General features: G+C 41.3%; 1 protein-coding gene across 2 annotated transcripts in view; it reads left to right on the top strand.

Moving 5' to 3' along the window:
* Positions 1-92: 92 nt before the first annotated feature.
* Positions 93-24,852, top strand: part of nyap1 (neuronal tyrosine phosphorylated phosphoinositide-3-kinase adaptor 1) — a 26,460-nt gene continuing 1,700 nt past the window's right edge. The window contains exons 1-7 of one of the 2 annotated variants that reach the window (XM_023962180.2): positions 93-362; positions 14,095-14,331; positions 20,533-20,900; positions 20,976-22,730; positions 22,814-23,056; positions 23,423-23,529; positions 24,077-24,852. The exon at positions 24,077-24,852 is cut by the window's right edge and continues 1,700 nt beyond it. In XM_023962180.2, the coding sequence (XP_023817948.1) occupies positions 14,144-14,331; positions 20,533-20,900; positions 20,976-22,730; positions 22,814-23,056; positions 23,423-23,529; positions 24,077-24,511 (3,096 nt within the window). In that variant the 5' untranslated portion in view covers positions 93-362; positions 14,095-14,143 and the 3' untranslated portion in view covers positions 24,512-24,852. Of the gene's footprint in view, positions 363-793; positions 930-14,094; positions 14,332-20,532; positions 20,901-20,975; positions 22,731-22,813; positions 23,057-23,422; positions 23,530-24,076 lie in introns of those variants that run through there. The other variant, XM_078931006.1, reaches the window with a different exon arrangement.

Genomic DNA, 24,852 nt, shown 5'->3' with positions numbered 1-24,852 from the left:
AGAATGGCATCATGGTTTTGATCCCCACTGGCCAGCTTGCGCCGAGCCTCGGCTGAGCGGCGGGCGCCGTTTAGCGTGAATTTCTTCAAAAAATGGAGGAGCTTTGGCGTCAGGAAAAAGCGTCAGATCACTGATTTGCGTCTAAATACCTGGTTTTTCAGCTGCACGTCAACTGACATATATTGGAACGGATTTTTTTCCCCTCCTCCCCTCCCCTCCTCTCCTGTGAGACAGCTGTGTCATCAACAACCGGCGTGGTTTTGTTGTTGTCTGATATTTTACGCGCCTGGACTCTCGGAGAAGATCTGTGATCTGTCCGGTTTCTAAACCCTCTGCGCCAAATCCAGCCTACAGTCACGGAGGTATGTGGCACACATTTATCCCTGTTAGGCCAGTGTTTGACTTCAGATCCCCGCATGAGTTGTCTGCCTGGTGTAGCTCCCACAGCCAGCTGTCAGGGCGCAAATGCGCCGTCTGTCTCATTAGCATAGAATCTGATGCTGTACTGCGGAGAGACGCCGGGCCTGGTGGCATTTTACGCGTAAATTGACCGGAATTCGGGGTTGACAGCGAGATCCGCTGTGCGGAGCGACACGGTTCAACCTTGAGGGACTCACACTGCCACATTGTCTGAGAAAATAAGGCCCGTATTTATTGCCACAAACACAAAAGAGGTCTAAAGATGTGCTAAGATGCCCGCGCAGCAATAACCTGCAGCTCAAAATTCAACTTTAGTCGTGACAATCCCTTATTGATGCTACTCCCCCCAAAAAACAGCCTCAGCATCATCAGCTGACCGGAGATGCTGAAGCACCCGCCGTGTTTTTAGTCCAACACGCGCCCACAGCGTTCAGGGGGCTCTGGAAATAACGTGCGCGCAGTTCTTCAGCTGTTAGGACGTTCTGTTCACCGGGGCAGGCTTAAGGCAGGTAAGGCTTATACAATTACGCACCAGCTGACCTCGTTTAAGAATTTAGAGTAACAAGAAAAAATATGCGCAAACGTGGGTGAGCGATGGAAAACGGGCGGTATTCCTGCCATTGTGAAAATGTAGTGACGTGCATGCAAGCGTGTGTCTGTGCGCAGACAGGTGAGGATGTGTTGGCGCATGCTGGGATGCCAGAGAGGCAGGTGTTTGCATAGAGGAAGCCGCATCCTCCTTTTTTTTCCTTTCTTCTTCTCGGTGTTTGAACTGTAAATCCTCTGGTGATGTTGTACCGCAGCATCACCTCAGATCCTGGGGAGGAGGGCTCAAAACCGTCGATGAGTTGTGAATTGGACGTGGAGGTCTGCCCCTCCCACCACAAACACCACCAGCGTGACAGCCTCTTAAAATAAAGATGACATACAGAGAGCCCACAACACCAAGATAAAGTCAGTAAGAACAGAGAATCCTGTAGTTGTTACTTTATATTTAGAGAAATATTTGAAGAAAAACTACTGAAATTGAAAAAGAAAAGAGTATTAATTAATCTATTTTGATTTATTTAAAGACTTAATGCCAGATTGTGGCTAAATAAGTGGTATTTGGGTTTCCTTTGAATTTGAGACTTAAATATATCATCAGCAAGTCTCCCTTGACCTTGCAGCAGCATATGGTAAAAAAGAAAAAATCTTCCTATAAATCTTTCTTAACCCAACAGATGCACACGAGCAGGATCTGTGTCTTTGTGCAGTTTGGTGTAGCCGCTATAGCAGGAATGGGTGAGAGCAGCTGTGACTTTGGGGTCAATGAGTGCAGGCGGTGAGCACTACACACTGTGCAGTGTGTGTCTGCGGCGCCGTGTTAAAAAAAATAAAAATGCTGGGGCTCACACCACCTGTCATTGTCTGTTCTCCTCACCTGGTGATCCTGAATTCCATCCAGAAATGTGATTAAATCAGAGGAGAAGCAGCGTGCCATTGAGGTGTCCTGGTCAGTGCTTTATCGGGAATACAATTAAAAAAAAAGTTTTACTTCAGCTGTGGTTTTAGTGAGGATTCTAGCTGCACTGAAGTAGATCTGTCCTTTGGTTTTGACTGACAGGGTGAGAAATGCAGTGTGGAAGTATGAAACATATGAAACTCTGCACTCTCTCAATCCAGGGACAACTCGTTTACTGCCATGAGGGGAAAGGGCCTGACAGGAAGGGAGAACAGCGAGTGACATTTTAAGCCTTTTTCTCCACTCAATGAATCCCCCCCTTTATGGATGAGCTTTGTTGGATTTTTTTCTTCCCCCCTTTGGATTTCCTAAAAAATCCAAACGGATTGTTTCCCTCAACTATGAGCAGCAGCAGCAGCAGCAGCATGGCAAACTCTGAGTACTGGCCAGCAATGAAGGGTATTCCAAAATCAATACAGTTGTAGTATAATCAGGCACCTTGGAGCTAATTGCTATTAATTTAAAGTGGAAAACTCATGATTTTAAATCACCATCTTGATTCTTTCACCTCTGCAGGAGAGTGATAGTCAAAAAGTAAATATTAAATATATTGATTTGTAATCTAAGCTGTATTCCTGACCACTGATTGTCTATTAGGAATTGCCACAGATTGTTTGCCATTTGAGGAAATATTTCGCATTCAATTTGCAGTAATTTGAAAATCGCACTTTCCAACTTCACAGTTTTTCTTAAAACTTAAGTTCACACAAATATTTTGAGCTTTCACAATGTAAAAAAAAAACAAGTTTCTTTAATGATTTTTATCCGAAATATGATTTAAAAAACATTTGCATCACTTCTCAGGCGAAGAGCACGTAATGATGACAATTCATCAGTTATATAAAACTTTTGACATTTTAGAAAATGCAGAAGGTTTATAGGACTGTTTATTTTTAATCTTATTTTTTGTAATTTTATCCTTAAAAAGCAGAATATAAGTTTAACCTTTTGGGAAAGTTTAGCAACAGAAATCTCACTCTGTTGCTTACATTTGTAAGACAAATAAAGGTGTGCCTTTACTTAGGTATATCAATTTATTTATTTACATTTACCCATTTAGCAGGCACTTTTTTTCCAAATTGACTAACAAATTAGGACTTAACATGCAAAACTTGCAGCAGAGTGAACACATTTTAAGATTAGTGTTTTTCAAAGCAAAATCTTTTTTGCAGTGAAATAGTTTTGTACTTCTTTCAATGGTTTTTGCTGCATTCTGTACATAAGGTTTCAAAATAAATTACGTAAACTGTAACAAATTAAATTATTGCCCTTTTTAAAAGTAAAAACTTATTTGATAGTTTTTTCACAAATTAAAAAGTTGTAGATTTTTGACGGGAAGCCTCTCCTGCAGCTTTGATCATTGATTTGATTACTTACGGCAAGTTATTCATGCCCTATTTCCACTCTGGGTGAAGATAAATACATCTTAATGATGTCTGTCTATATGGTATCCATAGTTTTAACCAATACAGCATAAAACTGATCAAAAAACACTTTTATTAACCATAGAGGGCCATGTTGTTCTGTGTAAACGTGTCTAAAGGCAGGGGTTTCTATGGTGGCTTCTGTTAAAAGGACACGCATTCACATTCTATGCTTTGGACTTTGCTAGACGTCTTTCTCCTTTGTCTTTACTGACTCTTTAGTTCATTGACTGTTCAGTAGCGGAGCAGAAAAAACAAACTAAATTGATTTTCATTAGACTTCTTCAGCTGTGTCCCACAGTCTGAACTCCAACATAATGAAGGCAGACAGGACGGCCTGTCTCTTATTCTAACAGTCTGTTTATTTCCCAGAGCTTTTACTTTTTATGCAATCCATGTCCCATCCATAGAACAGAAATCATGTTCAATTTCAAACGCAGAGGCAGCCTCTGCTGAGAGAAGAAGAGGAGGTTTTTCTTTTGCTCTTAAAATGACTCCTGACAGCCCAGTTCTTCATGTGGGAGCTTCCTCTGCAGCCATATTGCTTTGTCCCCCCCTTGTGTAGCGTTGGTTGCATTAAAGCCCTTGCATGTCTGTTTTTTTATCAGAGTCGAGGATGGCTAAGATGCATATGGTCAAATTAAGTAGATTAAAAGCTCCCTTTAAATGCTTTATTTCTGGATTGCAAGCGTCTGGCTTTTCACTGCAGTGTGTAGTCAAGAGTAATAATGTGTGCTAATGATTTCCTCAAGGCAACTCATTTTTGTTCGCTTTCCCTCAGTTCTTTTCTCATTAAACCTTTCAAAGTCATTTGCATGGTACCATGCAAAATAAATAAAGCGAGGTGTTAACAGCTAGTCTGTCCTCACTGACACTGAGGTCTCGATATTCCCCGTCTACCTGATTCTGAGGAGGATTTTTTCGTTTCCAGAGATTAGGTGCAGGTATTTTATTAAAACACAAGTTTTATGTGCTTTCTAATAGAAAGTGTCAAAACTTAAAGTTGAAATAAAAAGCTGTATTTTATTTTCATCCTCCAAAGAAAATTGTATTTTTGGTGTTTTTAACATGCTCTTGTGGCATTTTTCTGATGACGGAGGACATATATAAAGAAAATTAGTATTGAAATTGCATTTCTGGGTATTTCTTCTAAATTGTTGTGAATCAGGAGCAGACAAAATGTATGATGTTGTAAAAAGATTATAGGTGTGACGTAGAAGCTACTACACTTCCCTGTTCTGATACATCCACTTGCAGACAAATAGATTCATGTACCCCTTTTCCTTGTCTGAGCTGACATTTGGCTCAAAACAGTACGGCTGGATAGTTCCAATAATTGCTCACCATTTTTGTTACACCGCTGATGTCAGGTTGGGAGTGTGTGGAGCTGTAAGATAGCAGGAAAGTGTGTAAACACGCTTATTCGGTGCTAACAGTCCCGCCCACAACCCGGAGGTCAATTTCTAATGAACATCTGCCGCTCTGCAGAAACCATGTCCTAGAAAACAACACAAGGTTTTTGATTTTGGCCAAAAACTGCATAAGCACAGTTAAAAGACTAATGGGAACACTTTGATTATTAGATTAAAAAAATGATGAGTCTGGGTCTTTCATAAATCTTTCAATCATTCACTAATTTTTAAGGTTTTCTTGTATTTTAAAGAATACATTTTGCCTTTCATTTATGAAATACACCTTGAAACACGAGGAAACACCAGTGTAGAGACTGCTGCAACTTGCACACAATGAAATATAGCTTTTTCAAACATTTATGTCTTAAGTTTTCTCTGACTGACTGTGGTGCTGAAACTGACGTGGAACACAATGGTCTTAGACAGGTCTGGCTGAGATAATCCTTTGACTGCAGTTTTGTCAAAGGTCACAGTAAACCGGCGAAGGCTGAAAAAAGGCTGTAACGTGTGAAACAGGCGACCGCATGCAGTCACTTCAGAAATGCAAATCTGTGCTGTAGTATACCTTAAGCACGCTTTGAAAATGTCAAAGCAATCTGGATTTGCACTTGAAGAAATCCCAGATGCTCGGCTTGTTTTCATAGTGCGAAACTCCAAATCAGAGATTCGTTGCTGTCTTTTTTTCTTTTAGGGCTTGGTTCTGGAACAAATTTCAGCATTTCCACTGTTTTCCTAAACATCTATATGACACATGCACTTATTTTCCTCCTCCTCTAAGGTGATAATCCTCATTATCCTGTAAATAATCAAAGTGGTGTTAAATAGTGATACATTCTGTCCAATCCAGCTGCAGTTGTAGAAAACTAAATCATGTATGAATTAAATTATTGATGTATTTAATCTGCTTTCATCCATTATATGCTGTTTGCCTCTCAGGCAAGAATAATTTAAAAAAGGGCTCAGGTGAGACACCAACCTGAAACCAGAGATTAGGATTTGGACTTGACCAAAATTTCTCCCTACTCCCTAACTACTAAGACATCATATAGTATGCAGCTATCTAGTCTCCTGGATTGTGAAAGCAATTCGGACACCATTCACACTACTTTTTTCTTTTCTTTTTAATGCAAATATGACATCACTGATTTCTCAAAGTAAAAACCTAATAAACATGAACATTTTACAAAGACTATTTATAAATCCTGTGTGTTTTTATGATAAAAACTTGGATAGTTTATAAGAAATGACTAGAATACAGTTTTTCACTTTAAAATTTGTTCTAATGCAATTAGTAGTGAGCATCTAGTGACCATTGATGCTCACTAATTTTTTGCAGAGATTTCAGAGAAATTTCTAGGACACTGTATTTTGGAGTCGTAGATTCGGACAGCTCTACAAAACGGCGAACGCACTATATAGTGCACTTTGTAGTGAGTAGTGAAGGAATTCAGACACAACCTGAGACTAGAGGTGAACTCACATCTCACAAGCAGGGACTTGAGTCTTCACCTAAGACTTGTCCTCAAGGACACAGAATTGTGTTTTAGGACTTGGAGAAAGTTTACTAGTTTATTTTTTATTATTTTCCTTACAATGTCACTGTGATGCGTCAGGTAAAAGCTCTCTTTACTGTGTTTTTGAGGTTTCATTTGACAGAATCAGCCATTGTAGTTTAATGACAATTTTTAGCAAAGAAATAAGCATTTCAATTTAAGGTTTCAAGATTTGTGACTTGAAGTTATGACCAAGTACTTGAAACTTTTACTCACATAAAGAATCTGAAGAACATCTTTGCCTGAAATTTAGCATATTTCTATCACATGAATCCCCAGATCCTCTATAAAGCAAGGTTGCTACCTGCATGCCAGTTAGACTCTGTGTACAGACTCAGTGCACCACCGCTTCACCAGCTGCCAACTTGGAAGTTTTCATTTCCTCACATTGTCTTCTGCATCCTGATGGTCCAAAAACCGAATCCAGTAAACCTAACTTTTCACAGTATTTGAAAACTATCAAGTAGCAGAGAATTAGTGCATGAGATGAATGAGTGGGAGAGCTGAGTGTGGGCACGTGTGTGCCCATGCTGGAAAGCCTACGCTGTGACTACACTTGTCAGGGCCTTTTGAGTAGGCGGATTCAAGTGCTGGAACGCCACAGTGCCACGCCTGGCACTGGATATCACACCAACGCTGCAGCTGCCGCTCTTGCTGCTGCTGCTGCGGATGCTGCTACAGCTGTCAGTCAAAAGGAAAGCAGCTTGATGAGATCAGGGTTACATCAGCACGGCATGCCTGAACTGCTCTGGTGTTTTGTGTTCCCATCATTTTACTAACTAATCCATCAGCACCTTTTTTTCGGAAAAACAAAAAAAAAACTTTCTAAGGTATATTTAGTTTTTTGGGGCGTGTTTGTTTTCAGGAAAAATGAGAGTGGAACCACGGCGAATGGCTGTGAGGCAGATCATATGCTGAACAAATGGTGATGTTCAGCTGATCACCGTTTTGCTTTGGGCTGTTTGACTTTTTCTTTAACTGTTGCTACATTTTTTATGAGGTTCATGTGTTGCAGCAGGAACAGCCGGCAGTAACGAAACTTTGTGGCTCTTATAGGTAACCGTGAAGTGTCATTGGACCTTCAGATGCATCTGCCTTTGTAAATTCACAGCTTCTTTTTTTTAAAGAAACACATGTGTGGGTCTGGACATAGCTCATTTTAAGGCCGGCAGAGAGAAATGCAGTTAGAAGTAGGATCTTTGTACGGAGCAAGATGCTGGCTCAGTGAAGCGTGCAGAGCAGGGGCTCTTGCCCTCACGCACAAATGTGAGCATTAAGGAGTTTTGAAATCTTCTTTTTCCCTGCAGCATTCTGTACATCACAGTCTGGGCTTCAGCAGCCAGATGGAAGGAACAAACAAAATGCACATTATGTTGCTCAATATCATGTGATCGCCCTAGTTGTCATTGTTTTCCATATTCTAAAGAACTCCTGGCACTTTTACGTTGTGTGCCATGTATATAAGGAAGTAGGCTGAACATTCTGACACATTTTCTTTCACTCCCCTTCTTGTTTTTGCTCCTCGTGTTTTTTTCTTTGAGCTTTGATGAACGGACATCAGTGTTTTTGATACTCTCTAGGGCACTAAGTGTTCCTGCTCATTAAGTGCAGCAGGTCACCTTGGTGACTGCAGATTCCAATAGAAGATGAAAGCAAGGTCAAGCAGAGGTTGCACATGGAGACTGTGAGGTCACTGACACTGCTGCCTCTTTTTGTTCAAATAGAGGGATTACAGATCCAGCATTGCCTGATACTTTTTTCCAGCTCATCTTCTTCGTCATGCTTAGTTTTCCTATATGATTGCAGGATAATCTTTACATAACATACCATTAGTGTTGACTTATGCATGAAAGCCATTTCACACAACGGCTGCATCACAGAGAGAAACATGGAACCTCTGGACGTTTGTGGTTGCTCCGTGTGTGCTGTGGTTTGCACAGGGCACGCAGGATCAGAAAAAGCTTTTTGTCTGTTATTTTTGGTAGCAGTCCATTAAAGATTTAGCGGCCACTCAATTTGTACAACGCTGAGAGGGAGAATCCAAAGCATCCTGTGCATGTATATTTAAGTGAGTGTATTCAGGTCTTTCTTTTGTTTCTTGTTTGGATAAAAGTAAATATTGTGTATTTTTACATCTTGCAAAAAGTCCTAAAAATAAAAAAATGCAACAATAGGCTTAAATCTTGCAAAAAAGAAAAAAAATGTTGAGAAAAATGAGATGCAATAAAATGCAGAATAAAAATTCAGGAACTGCTGTTTCTGTGTCTTTGAACCCATTGAACTTCAACAGGAGCTTTGTCACCAAGTTGGAGCCCAAAAGGCCAGTGTTGTTGTTTGGATAATTTCCCGCTCCGCCTAACAGGAGGAATTGGTTTGAAGTCAGAAATCAGAAGGCAGGTTCTGCATGATGCATGTGCAGAGTTCTCATGACTGTCAGGGGGCTGCAACTTCTGTTTTCATGTTCGTGACATGAAGATTAACATAGGTGCCAGTTGGAAGGATTGGCCATGATGTACAAATTATTTATATGTTTGTGTGATAAAAAATGTCTTTAAATTTTAATACATCTTAACTAACATTTAGATGTATCAGCAAGGGTGTTGCTTTAGTCTGCGTTCAGACCTGAAACATTTGTGTAAAGGAAATTTTATGTGGTAACTCTTTGATGAATTCACGGTAAAAGTAATAATTAAGAATTACGGGAGGAGTTTCTTTTATGGTAAATAGTTTTAGGGCTTTACAAATCTTTTTTTTGTGTCAAACCTAAATTGGAAAAAAAAATCTGCCACACTCAAAGTGTGACAAAGCATCAAAACAAAAACCCATCTAATTCTAATTTTTGAATGTTTTATTGTATTTTAAAGAATACATTTTGCCTTTTTTTTAAAAAAAAAAATGTTTTATTGTTTAAGTGTATGTTTAATGAATAGATTTTAATCTTTGAACATTTTTTTTTGTTTTGTTTGTTTTATCAGATGTGCTAGTGTTGTTGGATGCAAACAGCTGGCTGCTATTACATTTTCTTCAGGATTAAATATTTTAATCTTTATAGTTGTGGGAAAGAGTTCTACACATGATGGTTTATTGTACAACTGTCCCCTCGGCTAGAATATTCAGAATCCTTGATAAACTTTAAAATCATGAAGGAAGGAAAAACACAAGAAAAAATACGGAGCAATAAGTAAAAAATGTGAAGTAAAAAATTCTTGTAGAGGTTTTCTCTGTACTGTGAAGGCCTCCTGATCAAGTCTCTGCACCTAACAAGTATTTTTATCAACCAAAGACACGTATAAAATACATGTAGCTTTTCCACAGATCTTGAACAAACAAAAAAAAAACGGATCACCGGACTCCATCTTGCTGCCAGCATGTCTAAAACCTTCACATAATTAACTGTTATATTATGAATTAAGGTGTGATCATCAGACGTGCTGTAGCTTCTGTTGTCCGGTTCCCGCTCCATATTTAACAAACAGACATCACCCCATTATTGATTCCCTTTAGTTCCAGCTCTCAGCACAGCGACCAGGTAGACAGTGACCTTCAGGAGTAATTTTCCTTCATTAGGATGTGACAAACAAATGATTAATGGATAATAATCTATGGATTGTATTTAAAAGTTGTTATGAAATCTGTCACCACTCATTCCCTACAACCTTAAAATAGTTAAAAGCTCAATAAAATGTAAAAAAAAAAGCAGCTGGCAGAGAAAATGCTGATACCTTCATGATTTTTGGCCTCTCGTGTTTATTGCTTTAAACTCTTCACCAGCGATGAGTTTCTAAAGACAGCAGCCAGATTAAGTTTGCTTCTAATGAGTCCATGTCCACTAAAATAATAAAATTGTCTAATGAAGATCAGTCACAACACTAGCTTTTGGGAAGAACATCTGTAATTAATGAGAGTTTTATAAGGTCAAACACATTTGATTTATCTTTCATTGGTTTTATTCTTTTTTAATCACTTTTCAGTTTTTAACTGGAGCCCAAACTTGATTTCCCTCTCCAAAAGTAAAATGTTCAAACATTTTACAGCTGCTAAGTAATTGGTCTTTTTGTTTCCTCTACTTGCAGCTAAAGTGATATCCAGCTTTCATGACTCATAAAATGTTATTTGACAAGATTTAAAACCATTTATAAAATGTGGCTTGCTCTTCATTTGAGTGCATTAGTCAGATTGCCCCACATGGTTACGTTGCAGCCTGTGCGATGTCTGGAGACTGTGCATCTTGGTACATCATTAGAGTCTGCAGTAAAGCGGTTGCTATTGGTTACATATGCTATCAGCACATAGCATACATGGGATGCGCTGATACCAGAGGATCAAGTGCAGATGAAGCCACAGTTTGTTTTAACCCAGAGATCACCACGTATGATGAGACCGACGCTCCGCTTTGTGCATATTCAGTGGCTAACGCAAAGCGCTGACAGTGTTGCTAGGAGACCACACACAGCGACTAGTGTGTGATTTCACCTCCCTCCCCCATTCTTGTAGTCTGGCAGCCTTTCAATGTTTCTCGGTCCCCTCTTTCTAGTACTTTCCTCCATTTGCTTATTTCCTTTTCTCCCATCATCTCACTCTCCTTTTGCCTCATGTCAGTCTGCATTTCGAGCCTGATCCCATTTGTTTTCTTCCTGGATTGATCTCTCACTGACTCTGTGTGTCGACTCTCCCCATCTTTCTTGGTGCCCCTCCCGTCTCATTCCTGCTGCCTCCTCTTTGGCCATGTGAGCATGTTTCAAGCTGCTCGTTCTTCTCTCCAAAGCTTTGCTCAAACCTTGCACATCCATGCTTTGACTGACAGGTCAAGATGCTTTGCAACATGAATAAAAATAACTAATATATTAAAAAAATATATATTTCATTTTCATTACATCCTTCCAGAGAGCTTGTCCATGTAGGAACTGACTGCAAAAAAATAACTTTTTGCACCAAGTTCCCTGCAATTGAAATAATAAAAATATTACTGATGTCATAATGTTAAAATAATAAAATGAAACACAGAGTTGTATTGTAAAACTGTTACCAGTAAGAGTTAAACTGAAGTCATGGGGTGCAAAAAATATTAATCGTGCAATATTTTTGCATTTTAGTTTTCAATATGTTATTTTTGTTCTTGGTGTCAAAGGTCAAGTCGGTGCCGTGATGTGTCTCTACACTCGGCTGTGTTACTTTACCACTCACAGCATGGTGCAGTAACACTGCTGGACCGCTTGCTGTGGTGGTGCCTGGAGGGCAGAGAGCTGCAGACTTCTAGAGGTGTTAAACTCAGCCATAGTAATGGATCGTAACATTTTAGACAGCTGATAAAGTGTTGCACCATCAAAACAAACATTTCATCTGCTTTTTCTCTCATATACCTTTGGGAGGAGTCAGGGTTTCTTCTCACATTGAGACATTATGATCAGTAACTTTATTCTGCTATTGCTTCTCTTTTTCCTTTTGTAACTGACTTTAAATCACCCTGTGTTGTATGTGTGTGTTGAGGAGATGCGGGGAGTTTAGTTATGCGCTTCTGCTTAAAGCGTGACTCCATCTGCATTCTGGTCCAAACAAAGATGGAGCCCTCACATGTTTCTGAGATGATTTGCAAATGCCATGTATTCTGTTGAGTGGAACCAAAGTACAACAGACAAGACAGAGGGTACAAATGGTATACTAGAAAAAAAGCCATAAAAGATGCTGCAGAAGCAGGGCGTGCAACTAGCAGAAGAACAACAGAGCAAGAACAACAGAAGCAAAAATGGATGCGGGACTGAAAGAAAATCTCCAAGATGGTGAATGGGAGTGGCAACATTTAGAAAAATCTGAAAGTCTGAAAAGAATAACTATCAATAGGAGCCGGTTTTGAACATTCAAGCAATCGCAATACACAAGTCATATTTCTGCACAATACAATGTGAAAACTGCAACTCAGGAGAAAAAAAACATCAAAATTGTAATAATTATGAACAAAAGCTCTAGAAATCATGAAAATAATGATTATGAGGCCTTCAGTAGGACATACACTACTCACAAAAAGCTAGGAGTTTCCACTTTATGTTGAATTCATGCAAAATTGTGAAATTGATTCACATATCAATGAAAATCTGGCAAAGAAGTAAAGCATTTTGGTAGAAACAATGATTTTTGCCTAAAAAAATCGGCTGACTTGATGAATAAATTTGGATACAGCATTGTGTTTTGTGCTGGTCAACGTTTTGATTTTCCACCAGAACCAAAGCATTTAGAGCTAACCCAAAGCTCAGACTCTTGACGTGATTTTGGCAGGTAATCAACTGGTTAGAAAACAGCATGTTTGTGGAACGAGTTCTGAAGCATAAAACACAGTTGGGCATGTGCTTTGAAGCGTTTCGAGAAGGTCAAGTTAAGGTCTGCTGTAAAGGTTGTGATGCAAACCAGGCAAATCCTCAAATCGCATCTGAAAGCTGAATATCTCCTTCCATGGCAAGTTGAAGGACTCAGCCCATTAGCTCAGACAACGTATGGTGTTTGCGTTTTCATAAGACATGTTGATGAAAGATGCAGCTTCATTCAGTTCACTCAAATGGACACCAAGCATAATGAGACAATTGCTGGGCTGCCTGCTCAGCTGCCAGATCCTAGAAACCCAAATCAAAGCTTGCCTTTACAAAAGCACAACCTACAGTCGCATCTCCGTAACCTAATTAACATCGAATCAGCAAGCATGGCTGCTGCCTCAGTCGAGGTTGTGGTCCAGTCTGTGGGGGTACAGGAATAGCAGTAGCCACGCTGACATACTGGATGACACACAGAGCCATGACAAAAGAATCACACACAGCTACACTGATCAGTATACTGCCGAGCCCAGGTGACAGCGCCTGCTGCTCCCACTGTTTGGCTTCTGTCTCTTCAGTGAGATGTGTTAGAACATTAATAACGGTGTAAATGTTGGTCTCAAAGGTCTTTTGCGTTACTTTCAAAAGTAAAATTTCTGCTTTAAAGCATAATTTGCCATATTTTTTAAAATTCAAACGCACAATATATACTAAATAAGTATTTTTGTATTCTGCTCAGCAGTCCAGAAAACTTCTTAAACTGTTAACTAACACTGCTCTATGCAAACTGACCCTCCAGGTAATTCAGAACAGAGGTACCGGAAGCACCAGTGATCCATGAGGACACTTCAGTGTCCCCCTGAACATGTTCACGCTCGTTCTCGTCATGATGGAAAAACACTAGCATCATGCATCAGCTGACTGCTGCTCTTTTCTTAGCCAATTGTGTTGCACATTTTCCAACATGCCCGGTTGGACTTTCAGATATCTGCCCCACAACAAGCCTGACTTCTCATGGGGCGAGTGCGAGCGACAGTAAGCTTTGCATGCGCCACATATGACAAACCACATTACTGTCTGCTCTGCAGACAGGCTTAGATAGGCCATTCCGGGGCCTGCAGCCAAAGATGCGCTGCAGCTGAGTTACCATGCTTACTCAAATATTCATAACTGGATAATGAAGGTATAAATACACATGTGGTCAGAGTAAACAAAACTGCAAACTCCATCATTTGTGACTGTGCCTCTCCTGTGATGGCAGCCAGTTGGAGTAATTGGCTGGATTTCACACAATAGTGTTATGCAGCACAACATCCTTTAAGTTTGGCCAACAGATGAAGATCATTTAGTTCTCAGGGTGTTCTAACATCATCTAAAGAACCAATGTCTGTTCTGTCATTTGCAGGCGGGCTGGGAAGCTGCTAAACAAGTTCTCTCAATGATTAATGCACTTAAACCTCGTGCTTGTTTCTTCTTGTTTAGACAAGGCCAGCCTGCAGCACACATCTGCTTCTCCTGAGTCTCCTATACCATGAGCTCTGGCTCAGTCCAGGATGTGGCAGTCGAGCATTTCCTGCGTGACATAGAGAGGCGAAGCAGGCGGCTACACTTCGCTGTGATAGGCTGCGAGGAGGAGCGGTCCTGCAGCGACATGAACCTGCTGTATCGCAAGAGCCGTTTGGACTGGAGGCAGAGAGACCACGAGGGAAGTAAAAAGAGGTAAGTGGACTGGCTGAGAGAGGCTCGCATAAACCTGAGATTACAGCAGGGTTCATATGAGTGTCTCTAAACCTCTTAACTTACTTGAATGAGTTTAATTTCACTCTTAACTTCAGTATATTAAAGTTCATCTAGAAGTCAAACATAAGTTAGCAGAGACGTAGTTCACAATGAAGGTATTAAAGCTTAGAGATGAGATAAAACAAAAGAATGTGAGACAAAATCAGCAAAACCACTTAAAAATAATTTATTTAATATTTCTTCCTGAATTTTAACCTAAAAGTAAAGTAGCTACTTCTGACGATTTGACATAAAATGAATAGAGTACAAAAAGGCTGTTATGTGTATTTTTGTATTTAACTGTTTTTTAGAGGAGTACTTTTTCTTTTAGCGTAGCATATAAACATCAAATTGACCTTTGCTGGCTCTGCTTCAGTTGGAGAGTTCCAGAGTTCCAGAGTTGTCATTAATCATAGTGCAGTGAGTGTTCAGGACTCTAATTTCTCCACTCTTACATCCCTGTCAGCTGGGATATGTCAAATCTAGAACAAGAGGCAGCCTCCATGATGGTAAGAACAGGTGTTGCTTCTCTAGATATTATTAAGCATTAAAATAATAATTTACCTTGTGGTTTTGGCGCCAATCACAATGTAATTACGTGCCAACAGTTATACTACCATCAAAATGAGCTGGTTAAATGCGTGTGGCAGTATTTTGTGATGGTAGATTAAAGGTGCTACACCAAAACAACTATTTTAAAGGAGCTTTTATTTTGGATTTCCATGCAGGTTATTTCTGACGAGCAAACAGGAATCCTCACTTTGGCTGTAGATTTGATGGCAGCGTCAAGTCAAATTCGGTGTGTGGGTCTGAATGATGAAAGCAGTCGAGTGGAGTGAGAGCAGCAGAGAGGAAGCAAGACATTTGGGCAGATAATCAAAAGCAGCCAGGGTCTTTGATAAAAGGGGAGATGGATTAAGAGTTTAGAAACTAAACAGGCTTTCCAGTGGACTGAAGGAAGAAGTTTGTGTGAGTAAGGGAGGAGTCAATAGTCTAAGGGGCAAACTGGAATGGTAGACAGTTTGACATTCCTAATGGCCTCAGAAAAAAACAATCATACTGGGTTGGTTGCAAATCTCCAGGATTGCAAGCAGGCGAGCTTCAGAGTTGATACAGTCAGACAGAAAATTCCCGGCAGTGACGACTACGAAAAAAAATGTTGCTGTCAGCACAGATTTCATTAAACACCAACATGAAGCTCTGAGAAGATTTAAAAACATGGTCCATCACATTTTCAGAGACTGTAGAAATTTGCTCAGAATTCAATAAAAGGCTCATATTTGTATATCTGCATGCAGAAAATCCTCAAAAAATGAAGTGTGCATCATCTACAACTGTCAGAAGGGAGAGGTCATATAGCCTGAGTGTGTCATCTATAAATCTATCCAACTGTTCGCATGGTAGAGCGCTTTTGCAATTTTGCTTAACTAATTATTCAATAACAAGCATGGAGAGGTTCCCACAATCCTGTCTGCCTGTCATACCTGTGGAAAAGACTTGAGCAAGCGAACAGACGGAGAGGCAAGAACACAGCTTAAAGGGGCAAAAAATGGACAAAATAAAAGTAGACCTCTAGATGAATCTTCCAAGGAAACCAACCTTTCTGAATATTCCTAATAAGATTTTGTCAGGCAAAAAAAGGTGCAACGAAAGAAAACAAGACAATTTCCAGAGGACTCAACGGCGGATTCACAGACAGTCACTTCGAGACTGATTTAACTGTTATAGCAACTAAAATATTGCCAAGGAGTAGAGACCTGTACACATTCAATTCAACTAATCTTCTCCTCTCCAAAAAAGTGAAATAAAAAGACTTGGTAGGTACATGTAGAAAATTAGACAAATGACACTTCGGCAAATGCAAGGGAATTAAAAAACATATCCACAGAATGCCTTAGCTGTGAATTTTCATAACACAGCAGAAACAAATAAGATCCACTCTAATGAAATCATGTTTTTTTTTTTGTGTGTTTTTATCATGTTCCAGTGGTAATCTACTGATGATGGAGGACATGTAAAAAGAAAATTGCATTTCTGAATATTTCTTTATTCAAATTATCGTGAATCAAGACAAAACTTAAAAATACTTTTTGAAAAACCTTGTAGTTGTGATGTAAAAAATATGCTGGGCAAGCCACAAGTCTCTGCTCCGCTCCATTCTGATGCATCCACTTACAGACACACTTACAAATTCACGAATGTATTTGTTTTCCTCATCTGAGCTGCATCTGGCTCAAAACTGAACAGCTGGATAGCTCCAGTATTACTTACCTTTTTTTTTTGCTCTAATAATGTTAGGTTGGAAGTGTATGGGGCTGTAAGCTAGCATGAAAGGCTATAAACTGATGGGTGAAGGGAAGTGGGGACAGTCTTACTTTCTGACAACAGTCCCACCCACAACTCACTGAAGAATTTCTAATGACCTCCTGCCACTCTGTGGAATTTACCGGTATATCTCAGAAACCAACAGTTTTTGATTTGGGCTGAAAACAGCATAATCACAATTCACAGACCACTAGGAATGCTTTTACAGAAGATCAAAAGATGATCAGAGTGGGAATTTAAATCTAAACATCATGAAAATAACTGCAAAAATGTGACACACAAAAAAAGTTGTTTGTTGACAAGTTACACCGGAAACTGGTATGGGCAAAAAAGGAAAAACTGGTAAATAAAACGTACGAAAGATAAACTGACAGTTTGAATAGAAAAGGAAATGTCTGAACACGCTCTGTTGTAACCCATTACCCATGCCCGGAGTGTAGCAGAAGCTACTTGATGAAGTCTGACCTTGTTGCATAGTTGAAATCAGGGGATCATAATGCGATAACACAAGCAGTTTTAACATCAAATACCAGTGAGTGTTATCAAAGCAGAAATGGATTATGAATATTTTGAGATATTGTATAGATGTATCAAAGACACTGATGTGTCTGCCTGACAAATTTAACCCAGAAACAGCTGTCTTTTCAACAAATCCCTTTAAAGTCTGACAATTTTTCTTGTTTTTTTTCTGGCTCAGTCAACCACATTTGTCTTTTGGTATTTTTTATGTGATGCTGCTGTCATTTGACTTCTGAAGCAGGGAATGTCATTTCCTGGAGAGCTGCTTCCAGTTCAATAGTGTTCGGCTGAGGTATTCCTCTGTAGAACTGCTCACTGCAAAGAGTTGCAGAGTTAAGAGAGACAGAAATAACTCACTTTATAGGAACGCAAACCAAGGATACGGATTTCAACAAACTGGATGGTTCAAAGAGTGCTGCACGCTGGTACTCTTTGAACAAGGCTGTCTCACCTCACAGCGAGAAAGCCTTGGTTCAAATCTCAGCTGGGACTTCTCTGTGTGGAGTTTCCATGTCCTCTTTGTGCATATGTGGGTTTTTGGACTGTGGGTTTTCTCCAGGCTTCCTCCCACAGTCCAAAAACATATTTCAAATGTTGATTAGTGATCCTAAATTGTCCCTGATAGTAATTGGGAGTGTGTGTAACAGACTGGTGACCTTTCCAGAGTGAACCCCACCTTCACCAAACAGTAGCTGGGATGGGCTCCAGCAACCAGGTGGCCCCGAAGGATTAAGAAGATGGTTCAGACATTCTTAAATCAGATCCAATTAAGACTACATATTGTATATCAGAGCCATCAGTTAAAGTGTCACATTTCTAAATATAAAAAAAATAAGAGCAACTGTGCCATGAAGCCTGAATGGACAACCATAGGTCAAATTTCTACAGTTCAACTTCCTTAACACTCCTAAGCTTTGAAGCAGAAGTTTTGTGAGAATAAAGGATGATTTCTACTTCTGGCAGAGTCATGTACACCGGATTTCTTTAGCAAAAATCTTTTTACTTCAGTCTGAGAAGCTTTTGGGAATGTGCCGCCCCCTAAGCAAGAGGAAGTCTGTCCAAATATTAATTTACCAGAGGCTAAAGCAGCACACAATGATGTGCGTTTGTCCTCTTATCTTTCTGGAGCTTGTTAGGATAAATATGTACTCTTCATGCGCTGGAAGTCATAAAAAATTCAAGCCAAAACAGATGGAGTGTGTTCTTGCTGTTTGAAAGTTATTTTTGTCTCCTAAATGTTTTAAAATGTAAAATATTTTATATTTTTGCCAACAAATATTTCATTTCAGCCTTTTATTATCAATCACTGCCGATTAAGCTCTGTTAATAATTTATGATAGGATTTTAGGCAGCTGCCAGCTCATTCCAGTAATTAACAGGAGCTCTGCTAATATGCTGACCTGAATTAGCGAGGTTGAATGTTATCTTCTTATAGGCATTTTCATTTGACAGAAGTGCTAGGAGGGAGGTTTGGTCATTTTCAGACGGAGCCACGCTCACAGTTTCCCCAGATTTTATTCTGCACATAAATCTCATCTTAACAGCAGTGGTTCACATTTAAGGAGGAGATATGACTGTGCTATTGATCTTCTCATTTAGCACAGCTTGAGCTCCTTCAGTTTATGGACTCGAGCAAAGATGCAGGCAGGCGAGGGCGAATGAAAAGGTGTGTCTGTGGCCTGATTTTGAAGCTGTTAAGATATTCTGCCCTTGGTAGAAACAATAGAAAGCAAGAGCTCTTCTGCTGGAGAGCAGCTCAGCCTCTTTTCTGCTCTAAATCTGGCCTTTTAATATCTGTGTTGATCAGAAGGAGTCTTTATATTTCCATAGATATTCAAGGGCATTAGCATCAGATGCAAATTCACTCTGTCGCGATCCCGCACACGTACAGGCGCACACTATCTCACACAGAAGGAAAAATAAAAGTCTCTGTGTTCTCTGAGACGAGCAGCCTCAGTGGCCCTTCTGCTGCGGCTCTCAAGGCTGAATACAAATCGGAAACTCCACTTCTCTCTGTTTCACAAACAACTGAACCTGTCACATCACATCAATAAGGAAATCACTTAGAGCCGTTTTAAGTTATAGCTATGTAATTAAACAGTCATGATCTGCTTCTTACAGGCTTTAACGTTTGGAAATCACCCTTGAATCACCCTTAGTTTATTTGAGAACCAAAATCCATAAAGGTAAAGGTTGCTGTCCTTCACCCACTATGCGACTAATTGTCAAGCAACTTTTTTTTTTGTCCTGCTGCGGTGGGAAGCTCCACACAACTCCTACAGAGAATATCACTCACCCGCAGCACCTGTCGGTTAAGCTGAGAAGCAAACAGACGCTTGTCAGAAGCCATTTTAAAGCCCTATAGAGTAATCTCAGCAAATGCCACAGCACTAAAATTCTCTTCTACTTATAAAACTTTCGAATCTAACACTCAGACCTCAATTTTAGCTAATTTCCGTATACTAAAAATTAAGGGCAATCTATACATCTGGGATTGATTTGTGGATTTATGATGATTTTCCACATTTAACTTGCAAATACTTTGGTCATTTTGTATATTGTCACCTTTGTGGCTGCAACGCCAAATTCTGCCGGTGAGAGAGACTGTCTGCACAGAGATGAAATATCAGCAGCACAGACTTCCCCCCTGAACACGAGGAAGTGAAAATGTCAAGATACAGATGTCTAAAGACATCTCAGTTCCTACATCAAGTGGTGTTGCCTGAAATTAAAAGGCCAACTGGTTTTCAAAAATCTTGGAGGAAAGCAGTGCGTGATCTTTGATATCAGTCTGATGTAAAAACAGATATATTCTCTGTCAGATTTATTCATTGTTGCAGAAGCCAGCATCATTGATTATTTCAAACACAAACTATCAATCCAGAAGAAACTCACAACTGTTACCATGGTAACAGATGAAAATCTTCTGGCCGCCTTGAGTACAGACTACAGATGTGTATTAAAGATGTTGACGTAAAAAAAATAAAGGGGTTGGGAATTCTAGCAGTAGCATATACGCTTTTACTTTGCTTTTGACAAAAGGATCGATTTAGTAATTGAATGTGTTTGATGTGTGCGAAGATAAAAAGCTTTGTGGATGCGAGGGCTTTCCTTTTGCAGTGAATGCCTTGCAGGCACTTCCTTAATGTAAAGAGAGTTTTTGAAGAATAAAGGAAGGATTAAGACATAGACAAAAGACACAAAGCTTGTTATTTCTTCATATATGCTTAGATGTTTTTTATGATTCAGTATTTTTTTCTCCTTATATACATTCTGGAATTTGTTTCCACATTGCAGCTCCACTCAAAACGACCCCTCAGCTACTGTTGGCAAAGTCAGAGACTTGGCGTCTTTTCGACGACACTTCCGAATGGGTTTTATGACCATGCCCGCCTCGCAGGACCTGTCCCCTCACACTTGTGCCTCTGCCATGGCGCCTCGCTCACAGTCCTGCCACGCTGTTGGAGCCGGTGACTCAAGTCTCGAGAATGAAGATTACTCTGAGACTCAGTCCCAACATGGCGGCCGCTGCCCACCAGCCAAACCCAAACGTCATCCAAGTACCCGCCTCAGCTGCTCGTCTGCAGACAGCAGAGGACCTCCGGAGACACCCCCACCTCCTCCACCAAGTCACTCACAGGGCAAACACTCGGAGAAAAAAAATTGTAAGAAATTTCATTTAAGTTTAATGTTTTTGAGCAAAATAAATCCTTTCTTACGTTGAAATTTGCCTTTCACAGCCATGAAGAAGTCTGACTCGGGGGATTTGGGATCTAAAAAGGTCCCCCCTCTAAAACCCAAGCGAAGTCCAAGCACCCAGCTCACATTTGACCCTCTTCCTCCACGTGTGCCTACTTCTGCCATGTCCTTGCCATTCCAGGCGACAGACTCTCAGATTCATACTCGAGATGGGGACGATGAGCCGGTCTACATAGAAATGGTTGGCCAGGTGTTCACCAGGGACAGCCAAACAGCCACACCTCACCCTGTCACCCCTGTGGCTACAACACCGGACTCAGATTCAGACCAGAGCGAAGCCATCTATGAAGAGATGAAATACCCGCAGCAGGAAAACAGAGAATCTCACAGACACTACCCTGCTAAACATGAGAAAGTAAAAACCTCTAAACACTTCCATGTCACCCCTTCCTCATCCTGCAGCTCTTCTTCTCTGCCTCGCCCTGCCTCTTCTTCCCCTTCCTATTCTAAACCTAAGGCTACTGTGTCCATCTCCCACTCATCTCCTCTGCCTTCCTCTGCATCCTCAACCCCTGTGCCCCAACTTTCAACCAGTCCCCACACACCTCGAGCTCCTACTCCCTATCTTCTCCAAGGAAACAAATCAGAGTCAGAGTCCAACACCAAGATCCCAGCCCCTTTCCCCAATCTTTTGCAGCACCGGCCCCCACTTCTTGCCTTTCCTCAGCCTGCAGCTGCCTCTAGCGGAGTTGGGGTGCAGAACAAAACATCCTCTTCCTCTAAATCAGGAACTCAAACATCCAACGCAACCACTCAAGCCAACAGCTCTGCTTCAGTCTCTTCAAATGTTCAAACGTCCCTGTCAAGCTCCAAAGAGTCATCAGGAGGAGGTTCATCGCAGGAGGAAAAACACAGCAGAGACTCCCAGTTTGGGCCTGCTCCTGGTTTAAGAGCTAGGAGTCACTCTACTCCTCTACCTCCCTCCTCCAAATCCACCTCCCCGTTCTCCCAACACCATCACCACCCTCACCACCGGCCCTCCCACTACCATCACTACCGCAAACCAGAAAGAGGAGACTCTCCTGCACCAACCAAGGGCAGCTCCCAGGCTTCCAGTCAGGCCACAGTACAAACACAGACTTCAAATACAGGCAAGGAAGGCAAGTCTGTTAGCTTTCTCCTAAAGTCTGATAAAGGAGAAAGGGATAAGGATAGGGACAGGGAAAGAGAGAGGGACAGGCCCAGAGATCGGGACCGGGAGCGAGACAAAGAGAAGGACAAGGATAGGGACAGAGATAAAGACAGAGACAAAGAAAGGGACAGAGACAGGGATAGGGACAGGGATAGTGGGCCGCACTCTTTACCAATTAACAGCACCACCACAAGCAATCAAACAACTCAAAACAGCTCCAGCTCAACTCCCACGCCATTATCCTCATCCCAGCGTCCTCATTCCCGCCCACACCTCCGCTCTCACACTCCTCATGGTTTACCAGCATACAAACCTCCGTCTTCTGACAGCCCCCTGCTGTGGACCTACCCCTCCGGTGGTTTCCGGAGACCACCGGCTTATGAGAGCTTGAGAGGGAGTTCTCAAACACCCTCACTGCAGCAGCCCTTAAGTCTCAACAGTGTAGGTGAGGGGTCATCCAAGAGTAACGGAGGGTCTTCGTCCATCCAGGCAAAAGCTGGCTTCATGCCCTGGGACAGCAGTGTGAGCTTAGCTGCAGATGACGGGTCTTACTGGCCTATGCAGAGGAAGCTGTCCTTCAGCCACAGCAGCAAAGAAACTGAAAGTAAGTCTTCTTGGAGACAGCCTGATCATGCTGTTTCGTGGTATTTCAATTATTAAAACATATGTGGTGTGCTCCTACTGCAGAAGATGAAGGACGAGCCTGGAATGGCAGTGCTGATGCTCTGTTAAGAATGGACAAGGAGGACCTCGGAATAGGATTTAGAGGAGGTCACTCAGGCATCCCAGTTCACTTCAGTGGTACCAACAGCAGGGCTCTCGGTCACAGTGAGTCCTTGGCAGGTGTTGATAGCAGCCAGGCGTTCCGAGCTCTCCCCAGAGCAGGGATGCCCCTTCCCTGCCAGACGTTTCCTGCCTGTCGAAATGGAGGTAGGCAAAAAATTTAGTAAAGATGACCTTTTTGTCTGATGAAAAACAACCTTTTCAATAAGTTCTGGTAGCCATCATTCTGTTTACAGACTATTCTTTAATATTTACCCCCAAATCTGAAATGTGATAGGGCAGAAAAGGTTCAAATGTATCAGCTTTACATTTTACCCTTTTCTGCCCTATTTTCAGCCATTAAAAAAAACGACTTTACAAAAATAATAGATTGATGGACAAAGAAAAATTATTATTTGCTAATTTTTAGATAAACACTTAATGTGTGCTAATATACAGAAAAACAGGTGGACTGTACATCAGTAAACTTAAGTTTCACTGTTCTCAATAGTTGGTATGCTTGCTTCCTCACAGAAGTGGGGCGGCTGGGTCGCTCTTCCTCTGCTGCTGGAGTCAGACAAGTGGGTGGAGGTGATGTCCAGAGACAGAGTAGCCTACCAGCACGCGAAGCCTTGAACCAGGTGAGTTGGCAACATCTCAGGACTGTAAGAAACTGTTATCTTCAACTGCAGCAGATCTGAGGGCAACATTAACATTGTTCTCATTACTTCTTCCCCCTTCTGCCAGAGACAGTGCTCTGCCAGATCTATTTATAGCTGGTGTATATGCCCACTGAGCAGAATAAGGTTGTTGCCTGCCTCCAAGGAAAAGGAAAGGTGGATGACGTTGGTTACTATGCAATAAGTAAAGAAAAGACCATGTGGATATTAGAACATCCTGCTCTATATTAAGTGGGAGAGCTGCAGTCCTCTAGCAGAATATGTTGCCCAGTTTTGCCTCCAAAGCAAGTGCTGACGCAGTTCAGTGTGCTGCAGAGACCGTCTGCATGCTCTGATTGACCCTGCCTCCAGGTGTAATGCATGGAGTAGCACTGCACCCTGGTGGATTTCTGCAGAAGCTGCAGTCTTGTTTGACTAAGATTATATTCGCATCACTGCAGGGAGCATGTGGGGTTTCAAAGTGTGTGTTTATATTTTATAAAACTTTCTGACTGTTTCTCACCTGCAGCTGCACGGCCTGGCCCCGCCTCAAACTCCTTGCAGCCCCAGCATATCCAGCATCTCTCGGCAGCAGCAGCAGCAGGTCCAGCTCCAGCAGCAGCAGCTGCAATTAAAGCAGCAGCTCCAGCAGCTTCAGCAACAGCACCATCTGCAGTTGCAGTTCCAACAGCTCGCCCAGCTGGCCCAGGGACAGCCTCCTGTCAGTGGGGGCCCCACCCCATCCACAACACAGACACAGAGAGACGGCAAGCTGTTGGAAGTCATTGAGCGTAAACGCTGCCTGTGCAAGGAGATCAAGGCCCACAGGCGGCCTGACAAAAGCCTGTATAAGCAGGACAGCATGCCTATCCTCCCCAGTTGGAGACGGACACCTGAGCCTCGAAAGACTGGCACACCACCCTGCCAGAGGCCACAAGCCGTCGTGTGGGACACGGCTATTTGAGGTGGAGAGATAGGCCGGTCCACAGAACACACAGAAGACAACTACATAAAAAACAGAAACAGATGGCAACGGGAGAATTTGAAAGAAGGAAAAGAAAGAAGAGAGCATTTCTTGCTTTTGCTCTTGGGTTTTAGACAGAGCTGGAAATCCAAATTAAGAGAATCCTTGAACTTCTTTGTATAAAAAAATCTAAAACTTAAGAAAAAGAAGATTACAATCAGACAAAAACAATTACTTACCCGGATGTTATGTAATTGATCCACACTATATGAACATGTTCTAAAATTGCCAATTATTTCTGCTACAAACCACACCAACAGACGGAAAACAACCTGATGGCT

Source organism: Oryzias latipes, chromosome 14, assembly GCF_053564925.1.
Source record: "Oryzias latipes strain Hd-rR chromosome 14, Olatipes_Hd-rR_3.1".
Taxonomy (NCBI): Eukaryota; Metazoa; Chordata; class Actinopteri; order Beloniformes; family Adrianichthyidae; genus Oryzias; species Oryzias latipes.
This window is presented reverse-complemented; position numbering and strand designations above follow the sequence as displayed.